Consider the following 16865-nt stretch of genomic DNA (forward strand, 5'->3'; position numbering starts at 1 on the left):
TTTATTTTTGTATTTTATTACTTTATAATCTTAATAACTTATTCAAATAAAACAATTACATATTTGTCCCCTACCTTTGGTCTGTCGTGCTTAAAAAAAAATAACAAAAAAAAAAATCAAACGCGGCTCCCTTGAACACAAAAGTTTGCCCACCTGTGCACGAGATCGATTTTGTTTTGTGTGTGTGCGTAGACCTTTAATTCCCACATCTCGCATAATACTCCAGTCAGCTGACTTGCAGACGCCATTTTGTCAGCCTTTTCCTCCATTGAGCCACTGCCAGCCAGGCGTCTGTGCGCACGCAGAAACCCAGGACGCTGCGTCTCTCTCCGGCCTTCCAGCAACTCCCTCGCCCCCCTCCCCAACCCGGGACTCACGGAAACAACCCCGGCGGCAGCGGCAGCAGCAGCAGCAGCAACAACCCCCGGGTGGATGAGATACCCTCTCTAGGCTCGGTCGACACCCACCGGTACCAGTGACACCGCCGTCAAGAACCGAGCATGGCTTTGAAGATTGTCAAAGGGAGCATCGATCGGATGTTCGATAAAAACCTTCAAGATTTAGTACGTGGCATCAGGAACCACAAGGATGATGAGGTAACAGAAACGAAACAAAAAAAAAAAACGTTACCCGCGTTACAACCTCACGTCACACCCCCTCACCTTCCCTGCGATAATGACCGTTACGTTTGGCGACTCGTGTCAGCTGAATTAACATCAAAAAGCAGCCTGGCTAAAATGCTAGCGTCACCGCTAACTGTCATATTAGCCTCTTAGCTCCCTCATTCACCAAACAAGAGCTTCTGCTTCTAGCAGAATATTTGTTGCATAAGAATAGGAATATTTCGCAACCCGAAACGTTTATCCTCAGGGCGCTCGTTTTAACAAAACAAAAAAAAAACAAATCAAATTAAGGCTTAATGATTGGAGTGGTAAAGTTAGCTAGCTATTGTACAGCTAGCTCCAAGAAGGATGATTATGGTTAGTTAATAGGAATAATAGCATTCGTATCCTGTTTTGTTTTGGTCTTATACTGACTAATTTTAACCATCCCAGTATGTGCAGTATGTAGCACAAGAAAAAAAAAAAGAGTCGTGTGGACGAAAAGGACCCTCAATCAGTGTTTCAACATGAGCCTAGTCACAGATTAGGAAGTGTCTCACTGTACACCACCCAATAAAAACATCACAAAAAGTGGATATGGTTATCTTGCTGAAATAATGGCTGATGACATTTTTGTAATATGATTTTTCTTATCTTTCGTCACCTCATCATCTGTCCACCTTTGCTAAAATTGCCTACATTCTCAGTTGAACAGATACACCATATTATATCATTGTTAATTATTAATGTAATGTGTTCAGTATTTTTATTTTATTTTTTTTACAGGTGACTTATTCACCCTATGCAGTCGGGTAAATTGTAACATTTTGCTCCTAAAATTTTACATAGTGCAAGTAATTTTTCACCTTCTCGCACGTGTGTGACAAGCAAATTTGCGAGGGGGTTTCTTCCTTTAGGGCTTGAATGACTTGAGATTTTTCAAGCACAGTGCAGCGGTCACCAACCCTTTTTTTATACCATGCAGTGCTTTCACATGAAGACAAAAAGAAAAAAAAATAGGTAGCACGTTACGCAGTTATTAAGATTGTGATGGTAAGTCCAAAATTTCTTGGGCTAACGATTTGAATGACTTTATTCCCTCATCCAATAAAAAATTAATTGACAAAGGAAGCAGTATCATGAACAGAATCAGAATCGCAACATTTCTTGTCACTCATCAATGAACGCAGTGGTGTGGGTAATGACATCACCAAGCGCCAATATCTTTCACCGACATGTCGACAACCTAGCTGAACAGTAATATAACATTGTCAGAAGCTAATGCTGGAAAGACTGGCGTTGACAAGACTAGCCTACTCGAATATCAACAAGAATATCTACTATTTGCCTGTCACCTAGGCTGTGTTTGACCTTGTCGATTTGGACTCTTGACAAACTCTCATCCAAGGTTGTGTACATACACATACAGTTTTGGGTCAGGTGTGAAATTTTGAGTGTTTTCAGAATCTCACAAGAGCAGCTCGAAAATGTCCTCGTTTGTCTGAAGAGAAGTGGCTATCGTTGCTGTGTTTTGTGTCAGCTCACCAGCGCTTGACGTTGCGATCCGGCCGGTGCTCATCTGTTTTGTTTTATATTTTTTTTGTCAATGGTAACCCAACCTTGCAGGGTCCAGATAAGGTGATGGTTGCCCAGCCAACAGATTGTTAAATTATTAATGCTTGCGTATACTGTATGTGTGAAGGCATCTCAAAGTTCCTCCGATAGTCGGGCACAGGTGTCACACTGCTCCTCAAGGGTCACTATCCTGCATGTTTTAGATGTTTCCCCCCTCCAAAAGACCTGATTCAACTGATCAGCTCTTCAGCGAGCCTGATAATGATCCCGATCGTTTGAATCAGGATTGTATCACTTGAGGACTGAGACAGCTGTGTAGTCGGACAACCTCCAAAATCAACATTCGAGGACACCAATTCATTTTACAACAATGCTTCTTGGGGAAAAATGTCCCCTATAATCAAAACATGTTATGTAAACACAATTTTAATTGTGCAGTATTAGGGGAATACACGAAAATGAGTACGCCAGAGGTATTAGCTGTGTGTGTATAGCTTACAACTTTTTTTGCTATGTTCATTCATTCCCGTCATACATTTTTAGGACAATTGAAAGTCATTTTTCGTTTGGTCAAGTGTGACAGCTATTTCACTGATTTCAATTGGTTCTGAATGGACTATTATAGCGGTGGGGGACGTGGAAGCATGGTGTAGGTCTGCTGATAGTTTTGTCGGTGTGTGTGTGTGTGTGTGTGTGTGTGTGTGTGTGTGTGTGTGTGTGTGTGTGTGTGTGTTGAAACAACACGCACTCACATACACGCCTTCCCCTGTCACTGTGCTGTCTCATGACTGCACACACATGACCAGCACCCACTCTCACTCTCTTCGGAGCTTTGAGTATTTGTTATTGGCTGCTCTCGCTTGGGCTTCTCCCACCGAATGTAGATGGAATGTTGGGCCAGTGGTGTCACTTTTTAATTGCGAGGCTCCGGCTAGTGCGTTTCCTTGCTGTATTTATTTAAGTGAATGTGGGGGAGGTGGTGAATAGCCAATCCGCTGCAATTACTGTTTTGGTCGAGGCACACTTATACTTTTTTGTTTGTTTTAGGCAAAAAAAACAAATCAAAATGTGGAAATGCTTGCTTTTTGTTGGATATTGATGTACAGTATTAAATAGGCATGAGCCAGTAACAGATTCTTATGACATGTTAACTGTGAGAATATCACCATCTTGAAATTGCAGCTCTAAAATGTATGACTTTGAAATATTTGGGTATTCAACTTTTTCTCCATTCAATCTGCTCCGAAATGGAAAAAAATGGTAGCTACTTCTCTGCTCTTCTCCGTTTTGTGACGTAATGTCGGAAACGAACTGATGCTAGCATGCTAGTTTTGCTTCCTATTGAGTCTAAAGTTTCTCTATTTTCAGTTTATGGTTTTTGTTTGATTTATTTCCGCAACTATAGACACGGCAACTCTCATAGCTGGTTGTGAATGTTCATTTCAAGACAGTTTTATAGTAATATTTGAATGTTACCTTGAATTAATTGTCAAAGAGTGATGGGTAGCACTCCGGTAAATGGCCAAAAAATATATATATAAATACAGTACCTGTTTTAATGAAAAACAGCATGTTGGAATATACAGTATTTGTTTTAATTGATGTATCAGTATTTGTGTCAACGTGTTAGTAGTGTAAAACGCACAAAGAATCAAATAAAGCCCTCTCTCCAACAAATATCTTATTTTAATCCACACCAGTTGCGTTTGCTGTTCCAAATCTCAAATCGATTTAACCTTTCCAATTGTCAGCCCTCGCCATTTCCCGAACAAATCAGGAAGAAAAAAATTCACTCTCAAGACACCCCACACAATGATATAATCTCTCAGGATCATTCTTTAGAAACCCTGCTAATCTGGTTTTTGCTGATGATCAGGTGCAAAAAAAAAAAAAAAAAAGTGAATGTGGTTCAATAAATACGTTATGTATACCTGCTTTAGAGGACAAATTAAACATTAAAATTGTGGTCTGATTTGCTCTCGTTAGCCCCGTGGCAAAAACTACATCATTCCACCTAATCTGATCTGGTGTCTGCTTTTCCCGCCTGCCCTTTTGGTCTGCCCTCAGGCCAAGTACATCTCCACTTGCATTGATGAGATCAAACAGGAGCTCAAGCAGGACAACATCGCCGTCAAAGCCAATGCCGTTTGCAAGCTCACCTACGTAAGTATACTTTGGTGAAGTAGTCACGAGTCTGTAATTGACTTGAAAATGTATTTTTCTGACTGCTTCACTTTCACCATTACAACCGTGATTGACGTGATTTGAGATCCTAGCTGTTTAAGATGTTTGAGTGAAAGTGAGTGAGCCGTTGGGATGTCAGGAAGGAGTTTTGTGAACCAAAGCAAAGTTGCTTTGGGAAAAAAAAATTGTTGGTGAACTGAGATTCTCCAAAGAGGTTCCACCTTCATTTGTGCTGGTTTTTTTTTTCTTTTCACTTGTGATGTGGAGACCCTGAAGCTCTAGTTTTGATTTATTTCCTCAATTTTACAACTGAAATTACCAAGTGATTTTTTTTTCAAGGTTAATTGGCGGAATAAAAGATTGCATTATTTTGAGAACATTTAAATAGCTTTCATTACAGAAGTCTACGCAAATGAGTAAAGTTGTCTTTTACTGTTGTGCGTTTTTTTGCTCATGAGTTTTTCATGACAGTGTTTGTTTACATGGTACAATCCATTAGATGAAATTTAGCTTTTAAAAAAAAAATAGAATGAAAGTAGTACATTTTTGTTGGTTCTTTTTGGTTCTTGATATTCGTGTTATTTAAATGGGTTCCTTCCATAAGGTGTCCCTGAAGTACATAAATTTGAGGTAATATTAGACATGTATTTTCATGTGACAAACAAACAGCAAAGAAAAAAGTATCTCGTAAATCAAGCTCAGCTAAATTTTGCTATTTTTAATTAGATTTGTTCCTGCTTAGATTATGATTATGTTGGGCAAAGTGCGTGTGTGTGTGTTTTATTTCATGCAACATCGACCGTGGACGTTCCCCCCTGTCATATTAGATATGAATAATGAAACCTCCCTTCTCTGCGAAACAGCTTCAGATGCTGGGCTATGACGTCAGCTGGGCCGCATTCAACATCGTCGAAGTCATGAGCTCCTCCAAGTTCACTTACAAGGTAAAAAGCGGCGGCGTGTCTGTTTGCGATGATCGCCCCTCGTACTGACGAGTCGGTGAAGCGCGGCAGCGCAACGTCCTAAGTGCTATTCTGCTCCCTGCGCAGAGGATCGGCTACTTGGCAGCCTCGCAATGCTTTCACGAGAGCACTGATGTCATCATGCTAACCACGAATCAGATTCGAAAGGTAAGCGGCCTGCGCTGCTTTCGTGCTTGCCTCGTCGTCACTGCGCAATGCCGTGTGCCCACAGCGGGGGTTGTCAAAACGTTTGGGGTCGTGGTTCCCCTTCCAGGGGAACATTTTGTACTTTTACTTTGCATATTTTCTGACAGTGTGTACCAATACTTAACATTGTCATTCCTTCTGGCACTCGTGATGACAATGTGTTTTTGTTTGATCACGTCTTGTTCAAATACCCAAACAATTTTGAGATTGACAGCGCTCACTCAATTTTGACACGATTGAGTAACAGCAGGTCCTCGCAACACCAATAGAATAAATCCTATTGCACAAAACACTGCTTGCGTAAATATAAATAAACGCGAGCAAATGTTAATGACACAAAATAACGTTGAAAAACAAATGACAATCAAACTGCCACAGATGCATGGAGATGCTTTTGTCACAATTTCATGAAATGAAATGAATTCAACATAGAAAAAGTATCAGATATGTCAGATTTATGTGATGCATCACTACCATGTCAGATCTTCTAACAGTACCGGTTAAGTACCTCTACGTTTGTTTTATTAGTGTACTGGATCTTTTTATTTCGGTATGCACTTCATTAAAATGATACAATGTAATCATCAATTGCAAATTAGCTTGAAGACGCCCAAGTTGGATCTTGCGGATGTCTAATTTGACAATCACCGATCAACAATATTGCTCTTGTCCACGCAGGACCTCAGCAGTCCCAATCAGTACGACACAGGCGTTGCCCTCACAGGCCTGTCTTGCTTCGTTACCCCCGATCTGGCTCGCGACCTGGCCAACGACATCATGACACTGGTGAGCCACAAAGATCACAACGCACGACGTCGTTTTTTTTTTTTCGTCTTCATTCTGTTCTGTTGCACTTTTCAGTGCTATTTCATTTGCATATGTAAGATGAAGCGAAACACACTGCTCTCTGTTGATTGGTCGAGAATTGTCACTTGCATGTGACAATTGAAGATATAAGATAAAGCGTTAAAATGATGTTTAGGAGTTCTGCAATTTACCGCAACATGTTGTCTTTTTATTTCTTTTGTGCAAGGTGGCACATAATTACCAGGCAAGGACCAATCATCTTGTGCGTGCTCGTCTGTGTTGTATTCATCTTGTACATATGTCATACCTTAATATACTCTTTCCGTAGCCGGCGTATCGACCGCCATCTACTGACACACCCCTACAGTGGAAGTGTGACTTATTTTGGTCGTCATTTCCTCCGCTCTAGATGTCTCATACGAAACCCTACATCAGGAAGAAAGCAGTGCTGATCATGTACAAGGTGTTTCTCAAGTACCCGGAGTCCCTCCGTCCTGCTTTCCCCAGGCTCAAGGAGAAACTTGAAGACCCAGATCCAGGTACCACTATATTCTAGCTTCTCCGGTTGTCATGAAGAGCCCTAGAGAAAGTCATTACATAGCGTTAAATCTTTTGTGGCGGCCATAACAGCGATTTAAAGGAGGGTCTATCACTGATTCTAGGCGTGCAGTCGGCCGCGGTCAACGTGATCTGTGAGCTGGCGCGTAGGAATCCCAAAAACTACCTTTCTCTGGCACCGCTCTTCTTCAAGCTCATGACCTCCTCCACTAACAACTGGGTCCTTATTAAGATTATTAAATTGGTGAGTCAACAGGACGCAGATCTCCGAACACACACACACACACACAATCCACTGACTGCCCTGAAACTCGTGCTACATAACATCTGGGCTGACAACTTTGACCATTGTGACCTACTCCTGTTGCTCCTCTTGCTGCCTTTGCCATACACAGCACTTTTTACATCTGTATGTGTGACTCTGATTGGCTCTGCGTTTACAGTTCGGTGCGCTCACTCCTCTGGAGCCCCGCTTGGGAAAAAAGCTGATTGAACCTCTCACAAACCTAATTCACAGGTGAGATCAACCCAAATGCTCCCCTCGATTGTAACGTAGCCTAAAATGGTCACTCGCATATTTATAATCTGTGCTCTTCTTCGAATTTGCAGTACATCTGCCATGTCTTTGCTGTACGAGTGTGTGAACACAGTTATTGCAGGTCAGTACTTATAATGCATATATAAAACAGAAGGCTCTTGTTTGACGCTCGAAATCACTTTTGTTTATTAATTAAAATGTACCTTACCCCAATTTAAATGCCATTGATTTTCAATTAAAAAAGGCCATTACGCATCCACTGACTGCCCTGAAACTCGTGCTACATAACATCTGGGCTGACAACTTTGACCATTGTGACCTACTCCTGTTGCTCCTCTTGCTGCCTTTGCCATACACAGCACTTTTTACATCTGTATGTGTGACTCTGATTGGCTCTGCGTTTACAGTTCGGTGCGCTCACTCCTCTGGAGCCCCGCTTGGGAAAAAAGCTGATTGAACCTCTCACAAACCTAATTCACAGGTGAGATCAACCCAAATGCTCCCCTCGATTGTAACGTAGCCTAAAATGGTCACTCGCATATTTATAATCTGTGCTCTTCTTCGAATTTGCAGTACATCTGCCATGTCTTTGCTGTACGAGTGTGTGAACACAGTTATTGCAGGTCAGTACTTATAATGCATATATAAAACAGAAGGCTCTTGTTTGACGCTCGAAATCACTTTTGTTTATTAATTAAAATGTACCTTACCCCAATTTAAATGCCATTGATTTTCAATTAAAAAAGGCCATTACGCCTTACTTTCACAGTCTTAACGTATCCAGAAAGTCTGATTGCCGCTCCGTTTTGTTTTGCAGTGTTAATTTCCTTGTCCTCTGGAATGCCCAACCACAGTGCTAGTATCCAGGTACGCTTCTTAGGTCCACTGCCTTCGCACTTGTCACGTGCTCCCTTTCCAGTCCAGTTTATGCACAGTGCATGATTTGACTGTTTTTTCCCCTCCTCCCCCTCCTTCCTCAGTCACAACAGTTTTTAAGTCAACTCACATTTATCTGTTCACTATTCGGTTTGTCCTGTTATTGTTTACCTTGAAAGTGTCTGTTTATCATTGCGTCTCTATTTTGGCATCACACTTTCTCTCTGTCTTCCAGCTCTGTGTACAGAAACTGCGAATCCTGATTGAAGACTCTGACCAGAACTGTGAGCCCTCTGTCAATGCCTGCAGTGTGTCATTTTCTCATTGTCTGCGTGTTTCTCACTCCACAAGTCCAGCCCCCCCGGCCCTTTTTAGAGGATTCCACAGAGCCTCCACCCGAGTCTCGATAACTCGAACTGCATCACCTTTTTTTACTCGTATTGATTTGAATCGCATTCACCCTGCAGAAAAGGGGCTTGTTGACATTCATCATAGGACGACATGTACTCCTTTCCTCACATTGCGGAACCATTCGAGTTATCTGGACCGACCCCCACTTAGAGATAGTTGTGTCTAGAGTAGATTGTTAACTGATGGTGTGGGCTGCACTGGGTGATCCTCACAAACCGCTGAGTTGTCTTCAAAAAGAACCTCTTCTTTGTGGTACTCAACAGTCTTACCATTTACACCTCCAATTTGTTGCTTTTTGTACCATATTTCCTCAAATACGTGTCCTCTAATTTGGACCAGTATGGATGCGCCGTGTTAATGCAAGTTAATTGCCTCCTTCATATTCACGTCCACAGTTAACTTTTGAGTCGGTTTGAACTCAGTTGCTCACCAAAACTGAAGACGGTAATTTGTCCACACATATGAATGTGACTGTCAATCCTTGTTTATTTATGGTGACCAGTCCAGCATGTAGCCTACCTCACTCAAACTCAGCTGGTACAGGCTCCACCTCACCCGTAACATGTATGATAAGCGCTGTAGAAAATAAATGAATGGCCCATTTTAATATTTTCCCAACAATAAATTTGAATAAATTCAGACCTCACCTCACCCCATCCCATCTCTGGCCGCTATTTGCGGGAATATGGTACATCAGAAAACTCATTTCAGAGGGTGTAATTCCTGGGATCAAATATCCAATCAGTCCAACCCGAAACTCCTGGTGTGAATAGAGTAGATTGTGAAACTGTGCTTGAAGATGTTTATTTATCTGTGCCTTGGAATTACCGCTAAAGATTCAAAGCTAAAAACTAGATAAAAGAGTGACCTATTTCCGCAGTTAAAAGAATACAGTGAATGAGAATAGACGCAGAATTGAATTGGTTGGGAATCGCTGGTCTTGAGAGTTTGTGGTAAAGTTGTGTCTTCTCCCAATTTAAACTGAATTACACAAAGCTTTTTGTCACTGTTTTCGCCATCTCTTTCACAGTCCAAGGTACTTTTGACGTGGTCGGAGTCATATGCAGCCGCACGGAGGCCGCACTCATCATGGCTGTAATGTATTCACTGCAGCCAAAATTACCGCCACGCTTATTGATTAGAATGTGAGAGGCCTTTGTCTCTGCTAGTGAGAACACCACAATTTCGTGACTCGGCAGGTTTCACATGGCCAAATGTGTGTTTTGTCTTGCATGTGTATACGTGTTTGTGCGTCCTTTCCATTGATCTTTGTGTTTTAATAATCTTTTCCTTCGGGATATTAAGATATAACTATCACATAGATAACTATAGCTACAGCTAACCGTATTACCGGTCGATAATATGAATGCGATCTTAGCATTGAAATAACTCAGGCATCGATAGTGGTACATTTCGAAACAGGGTATGGCAGTATTCTGTCTACTCAGTTGACTCAGCAAGTGTTTATGTGCGAATATGTTCTTTCAGTGAAATATCTGGGCCTTTTGGCCATGTCCAAAATCCTGAAGACCCACCCTAAGTCTGTGCAGAGCCACAAGGACCTCATCCTGCAGTGTCTGGATGACAAGGATGAGTCCATCCGTCTCAGAGCTTTGGATCTACTCTACGGCATGGTATGTGCTCCTTTTTCAATACAGCGGTACATCGATTTAGAAGTTTTAATTTGTTCCTTGACCACGACCATAACTCAAATCATCTCAAGGCATTGAATGGAATGGAGATGCTCTCGATCCATTTCATTCCCATATCGCATTCTCTCTGGTGTGTGCTACCAATGTACTCAAAGATGCTCAGTAAGCCGCAGTAACATTAATTGTCTTTCATAATGGAACATAAATGTGTGCCTCTGAGTATTGTTTTGGTCTGTCTACATGTGTTACTTCACTGTTTGTCCACTTATTCATTACTTAAAGGGTGAGAAAATCTTCATCGCAAATAAATTCAGGAGAGGTTAGTTAGTATGTGATGACGCATTCTGACTCGAATGGTAACATTTCGGTTCAACGTTCATTTTCAGCGGCCAATTCACTACTTGATTCGTCATAGCGACGATTCGGGCACAGCCTACTACTCTGTATTCCTTTGCAGGTCTCCAAAAAGAACTTGATGGAAATTGTGAAGAAACTGATGCTACATGTGGATAAAGCGGAGGGAACCACATACAGGGATGAACTGCTCACCAAGATCATTGACATTTGTAGCCAGAGCAACTACCAGTACATCACCAACTTTGAGTGGTTCGTCTCCCTCAACGCAGTCGCCTACACAATCTATTTTTGACACGATTTCGAGCCGTATTTTTCTCCCATGCGCCCTTGACAGGTACATCAGTATCCTTGTGGAGCTGACCCGATTAGAGGGCACCAGGCACGGTCACCTCATCGCCTCTCAGATGCTGGATGTCGCTATCCGGGTTAAGGCCATCCGGGTGTTCGCCGTGGCCCAGATGGCCACGCTGCTGGACAACGCTCACCTTTTGACCGGGAACATGCAGAGAAACGGCATATGTGAAGTTTTGTACGCAGCAGCCTGGATCTGCGGCGAGTTCTCGGAGTATGTCGCGTTCTCTTTTGTCATGCCTTGAAGTTAAAAATCACGTTTCACACACTGCCGCATGGTGTTATGTTTGTTTTTGGAACACGTAAATGTAACCCTGGATTACACAAAGTCTTAGAGCCACACTAAAAAGAAAAAAAATCTAATATTCTTATGTGACAAATTTAGAATATAAACAGTAACTTGAGTCATCATCTTTAGACACCTGGAGAACCCGTTGCAGACGCTAGAGGCCATGCTGCGGCCGAAGGTGGCTACTTTGCCGGGCCACATCCAGGCCGTGTACGTGCAGAACGCCGCCAAGTTGTTCGCCACTGTGCTACAGAGCCAAAAGGACAACACAGATGGCACAACTGCACAAGAAACCAGCCAGCTAATGATAGACCGCCTGCCGCTTTTTGTCCAGAGCGCCAACCTGGAAGTGCAGGAAAGGGTAAAATGACTGTGGAAATGTCTCTCAAATCGAAAGTTCTTCTTATAGCGACCTGTTGATGACGATTCCGATTCAAAAAAACAAACCAAAAATGGTTCTCCTATGCTAACTACACTCCACAGGCATCTTGCATCCTGCAACTGGTAAAGTACATCCAGAAACTGCAGCAGAAGGAAGTCGAGGTAGCGGAGGAAGTCATTGCACTGTTTGCCGGAGAACTCAATCCTGTAGCTCCCAAGGCACAAAAGAAAGTGCCTATCCCTGAAGGGTGAGTATCAGAGCATTTTCACACGAGGACTAGTCCATTTCAGCTGTGCTTGAGCCAACTCGACTCCAAACGTCCAGTACCTTTTACTAGTGTGAGTGCTCAGATGCATACTCAGGATATAATTGTAGTAAGTGTCGTGAGTGACCCTGAAGTTGTGTATCTGATTTAATGTTGTGTTTTGTGCATAGTTTATGAATCGTACTATGTCACAGTATATCGTTTTTAATTTTTATTTTTAGTATAGGATCAATGTGTAGAGACATGAATCATCAAAAAACATGAAGCGCTGCTTGCGCCATATTTAGCTGAAATGGCAAAGCTTTTTTCTCCATGATTGGTGGACAAAAACAAGGGCAGATTTATTGTTTTTATTTATTCGTTTAGTCTGGATCTTGATGCCTGGATCAATGAGCCTCCATCTGAGAGCGAGTCCGAGGACGAGCAGCCCAAAGCTATTTTTACAAAGGAGGAGCCCAAACATTCCCGGCCCAGACACACAGAGGTGGACGAGAAGGAGCTGGCGAGGGTGCGACCATCAACTATTCAATAAGCACCTTCATTCGATAGATCTTTCACCACCAATAAAATAACCAAAGTACATGTGACTTTTTTTTCTTTTTTTTTACCTGCACAGAGAAGAGAAGCCAGGAAACAAGAGCAAGCCAACAACCCATTTTACATCAAGGCCTCGCCATCCTCGCAAAAGGTCTTTTTTTTTCCTCCCCAGTCATTTTGTTTCTTCAGTATCTCTTTGTATCAGTTGACTTATTAGATTATGTGTCTGTCTACAAGTAGATAAAATAGATTAATAGGTATCACAAAGTTATCTTTTTTACTAACAGGTGTACCAGGACACCCCTGGAGTGGAGCACATCCCAGTTGTTCAGATTGATCTGAGTGTGCCTCTTAAAGTACCAGGTAGGACGTCCTATATTCATCATCAAAACAAAAAAGGGGCACTTTGATTGAAAAATAAGTTTATTGCAAGAAACACACTGCACTTGTGTATGAACTTTTCATGAACGTTGAAGTGTGTGCGTGCATGCGCGTGTTGGTCAAGGATGACGATGGACTTTTGTCATCTTTTTGATTTGAAAAAGGTCTGCAGTGTTAGCTGCCGGTATTTATCCATGTTCTCACCACCACACTGCTTTTGCACACCACCTTGCCACGTTGGATCGCCGTGCTGGATACTCACCCACTCACACAGTGATTTATCATACTGAAATTGTACCCGAGCCTTGATACTTGCTGAGGAGCTGCGCGAAGCCCTTTATTATTATTTTTTTTTAAATAAAATGTTACGTTTTGGCACAAGAATAAGTTAAAAGCCACACATACATCTCATTCACATTTTATCTTTTTTATTTTATTTTTTATTTTAAAAAAATAAATAAAACTAATTCTAAAACTAATCAAAACGTTTGAAAAAATTTAAGCCGAAAAAACTGCTTTAAATCGATCAATTATAGCCCCGATGGGGACATACTTTCAATTATGAAAAAAATAAATCTATTATCCTGACATATAAATTCATCATGTCATCCCAGCACTACCTTCCTCCAATGATCAGAAGCTTGATATAATCTGCAAATGAATCCTTTTTTTCTTCCCCATTTGTATTTGAGGATGAAATAATGTCTTTCAAATCCTCCTCCTCGCTTCAGGCCTGCCTATGTCCGACCAGTACGTAAAGCTGGAGGAGGAGCGTCGGCAGAAGGAGAGAGCCGACAAGAAAAAAAAGGAGAAAAAGAAAAAGAAAGAAAAGCGCAGTGGACGGGGAAAGAAACACGACTCTGGTCCGGAGAGCGAGGAAGACATTACGCCGGCGCACATGGTCGACATCGTCACAGAGGAGATGCCAGAGGTGACAGTGTCACTATTTGATTTTGAGCTGGGGGTCTTAGGCTTCAAACATTCCAACGGGTGGCGATGTCGGGCTTTTTCACAAAATTCAGATTCTCACATTTTAATTTTTTTCACTCATCAAAATCACCAAATATCTTCAATCATAAGGAATTTATCTCCTGTACTTGGTGCATTCATAGTTCTACAGCAAAAAAAAAAAAAAGCCCCTGGAACAAAATATTCATTTAGGGCATAAATACAAATGTGCAAAGTACAGCGAGCCATTAAGCATTATAGAGTGCCTACTAGTGCGGCAATACTGATGAATAACAACTTGTTAGCCAAATGTCATCGTTACCGAAGTCAAATTGGAATGTTTTGGAAATTTATTTTTTATTTATTGTTTTTAATCAAGCACCTATTGTTTTTATTGGTATTGTAAGGGTAAGTTGAAAAAAAAATTACATAAAAGGAAGAGTATGAAAAGTAGATCACAAATAATAGTTGGTTTTGTTTTTTGGGGGGTTTTTTTTGCTGAGAATTTTCAGTTTCGTCAAAATATTAAGACTTAAGACGAGTCTTAATCTTTGCTCGGAAGCACCTACCTCAGGTCAAAGGTTTCCAACATGTTAATGAATCAGTAGTGCTTTCGCAACATATAAATGGAAACTGAAAAACCTGCTTTAAAAACAAATTAAAACTAACTGGGCAATGTTTGGTGTGATTTCTTCTGTGATCAATTGTACATTCATGTTGTCTCTTTCTTTGCTGTAGAGTGATTAGTCGCTTTTTGAAAAGAAAAAAAAAGAGTAAAGTGGTCAGAAAAGTCACTAAATATAGTGACCAAATTGGCTCACTGGGTGACTGTCGTAACCTGGGAACTCACTGTGCATTTACAACCTGCATCATTTATAAGACAGAGCGGAAAATTCTCAGTCATCAACTGAATCCTTCTTGTATTGATTGATCTCCCTCCAGAATGCCTTACCTAGTGATGAGGATGACAAAGATCCTAATGACCCTCACAAAGCCCTGGACATCGACCTGGACAAGTGAGTCAACATTTGCTGAGGCAAAAGATAGCTTAACTTAAATAATATCTTCAATTGAAGATGAATCTGTTCTAATAAATCCATTTTAGTGTGTCTTGGGCATTCCCGGTCACAGCTTCACCGCCGATGTGACGTGCGTGGCCTTTTTGCCCCGCCTTCCTCCCTCTTGACTTTTTGCTTCCTCTCTTCTATGCACACACACACCCCATTACTGCCCACTTTGCACGGGCAGCTTGGTGGAAATGGCGGGGCGCAGGTGAGTAGCACCTCCAGCCATGTGACCTGCTGCTCCAAAATGCATCTTCTATCCCATTTGCTGTGTTTCCAATTAGCTGGCTTGCTAACATTGCTTCTCTAACTGATTTTTAGTGCTCAGCATTTTTTTTCCTTTTCTGTATTGACTGAATGTAACATTTGACTCGGTATTGATATTCAAAGTGCCCTTCTCAAGCCTGGTAAAATCAGCATCATTCCCTGAATGACTTCTTTGAGTTTTCCCACAATAGTGACTTTTGAGAAAATTCCCCTTAAACAGCTGCCGCTATTGTGAAAGCGCTACATAAATCAGCATGTATTGTATTGTATTGTATTAAAATAAGAAACACTGCACGTTGAATTACTAATAGGGTGCTGCTGACGTTCTCAGGCTTTGGTTCCCTTGTAGTAGTATCTAAAATAATCTGCCTGATTGGGCTTGTAGGAAACTGCCCTGGTTTCTCAAATGCCGCTCAATAGATTATGAATGCTGCCAAACTCTTACGAGTCCAATGAGTGAGCGCTGCGTTGGCGGAGATAACAAGTAGTGCATGCGCATTTTCACGAGTGATAGTTCAAGCTGTAGCTGGGCTGTCTTCAATGGACTTTGAGCTGAAAGAAAAATCCACTTCTGATACATATGAAAAGAGTTGTATAAACTTAGTTAACGTCAGGCCTAGGCCAGAACAATCGGTTTGCATTATGTCTATTAAATATGGTCGTTGCACTTCTGGATTGTGTTTTTGCGTTGTAATGTATTCAATTGTCTTATCCAGGCCTCTTGCAGACAGCGAGAAGCTACCAGTCAGGTCTCACCGTCCAACAGAAGTTCAGAAAAGCCCAGACGGAGATGCCGTAAGCACCTTGCAGGAAGCCAAGAGGAGCATCAAAGAGAAGAAGGAGAAGAAGAAAGACAAAGAGAGGGACAGGAAGGTAAGGTTCGCTTTTAAATGTCACCTTCTTTCAAACAGGATAAGCGCACGATATGCCTCGAGCATGACTAAGACATCACATTTAAAAGTTTTCAATGATTCATATCTTTCATTTGCATTTGGCAGAAGAGCAAAGAAGAGAAGAAGAAGAAAAAACACAAACATGAAGAAAAGGGGGTGGATCTACTCGGGCATCAGTCAGACGAGCCCATCGTCCAATCTGAAGGACCCAGTGAGATGGTGGCCCCTCCTACTTCCACAACTCCTGAGGTATGACGTTTTGAGAAACACAGCGGGTAGCAACCGTGTGTTTTATTTTACATTTTTCTGAAGCATTCCGTAAGTATTGTGGGGCCCCTTGAAAGGCTTTATAAGCTGTTATTTCGGAATCGGAGTGATTATTCACAATAATGTCAAATTACAGGGAGCTCAGAAATTCAAGAGTGTGGTTTCCTTTGCGTGTAGGCAAATCATTGGATTAATAAAGACAAAGAATAGAGTATCCTTTGATGTATCCTATGTGATGATCAATGGTAGTAAGCTACAGAGCGTTTGGCCCTCCCCGCTCTCAACTCCTCGCCCTCCTGTCCCTCCTCTCCCTCCCTTGCTCTTCTAGGTTTCAGATCTGGATTTCTGGCTCTCAAAGGCTCCAGTGCCCTCTTACGCCCAGGTTGAGTCGCACCCCTCTTGTCTCCCCCCCCTCATCGCTTAGTTGTACTCATCCACCCTTCTCATAATTCCATTTTTTTTTTTTTTTTTTTTAAACCCCCTGATAAACCA

At 41.7% G+C, this 16865-nt stretch overlaps 1 protein-coding gene across 7 annotated transcripts in view; it reads left to right on the top strand.

Annotated features, from left to right (window-relative positions):
- The first annotated feature begins 239 nt into the window (after nucleotides 1-239).
- The window catches only part of ap3d1 (adaptor related protein complex 3 subunit delta 1), a 27424-nt gene continuing 10798 nt past the window's right edge, over nucleotides 240-16865 (top strand). For 4 of the 7 annotated variants that reach the window (XM_019896738.1, XM_019896741.1, XM_019896739.1 and 1 more), the window contains exons 1-25: nucleotides 240-596; nucleotides 4245-4340; nucleotides 5225-5305; nucleotides 5411-5491; nucleotides 6209-6316; nucleotides 6747-6876; nucleotides 7000-7139; nucleotides 7339-7412; nucleotides 7505-7554; nucleotides 8251-8300; nucleotides 8545-8593; nucleotides 10209-10354; nucleotides 10830-10978; nucleotides 11064-11294; nucleotides 11499-11730; nucleotides 11853-11998; nucleotides 12383-12524; nucleotides 12633-12704; nucleotides 12841-12916; nucleotides 13666-13865; nucleotides 14825-14898; nucleotides 15131-15154; nucleotides 15930-16086; nucleotides 16212-16355; nucleotides 16702-16755. In XM_019896738.1, the coding sequence (XP_019752297.1) occupies nucleotides 501-596; nucleotides 4245-4340; nucleotides 5225-5305; nucleotides 5411-5491; nucleotides 6209-6316; nucleotides 6747-6876; nucleotides 7000-7139; nucleotides 7339-7412; nucleotides 7505-7554; nucleotides 8251-8300; nucleotides 8545-8593; nucleotides 10209-10354; nucleotides 10830-10978; nucleotides 11064-11294; nucleotides 11499-11730; nucleotides 11853-11998; nucleotides 12383-12524; nucleotides 12633-12704; nucleotides 12841-12916; nucleotides 13666-13865; nucleotides 14825-14898; nucleotides 15131-15154; nucleotides 15930-16086; nucleotides 16212-16355; nucleotides 16702-16755 (2802 nt within the window). In that variant the 5' untranslated portion in view covers nucleotides 240-500. The remainder of the gene's footprint in view (nucleotides 597-4244; nucleotides 4341-5224; nucleotides 5306-5410; nucleotides 5492-6208; nucleotides 6317-6746; nucleotides 6877-6999; nucleotides 7140-7338; nucleotides 7413-7504; nucleotides 7555-8250; nucleotides 8301-8544; nucleotides 8594-10208; nucleotides 10355-10829; nucleotides 10979-11063; nucleotides 11295-11498; nucleotides 11731-11852; nucleotides 11999-12382; nucleotides 12525-12632; nucleotides 12705-12840; nucleotides 12917-13665; nucleotides 13866-14824; nucleotides 14899-15130; nucleotides 15155-15929; nucleotides 16087-16211; nucleotides 16356-16701; nucleotides 16756-16865) is intronic. The other 3 variants (XM_019896742.1, XM_019896744.1, XM_019896743.1) reach the window with 3 other exon arrangements.

Source organism: Hippocampus comes, unplaced genomic scaffold (genome assembly GCF_001891065.2).
Source record: "Hippocampus comes isolate QL1 unplaced genomic scaffold, H_comes_QL1_v1.1 scaffold22, whole genome shotgun sequence".
NCBI lineage: Eukaryota > Metazoa > Chordata > Actinopteri > Syngnathiformes > Syngnathidae > Hippocampus > Hippocampus comes.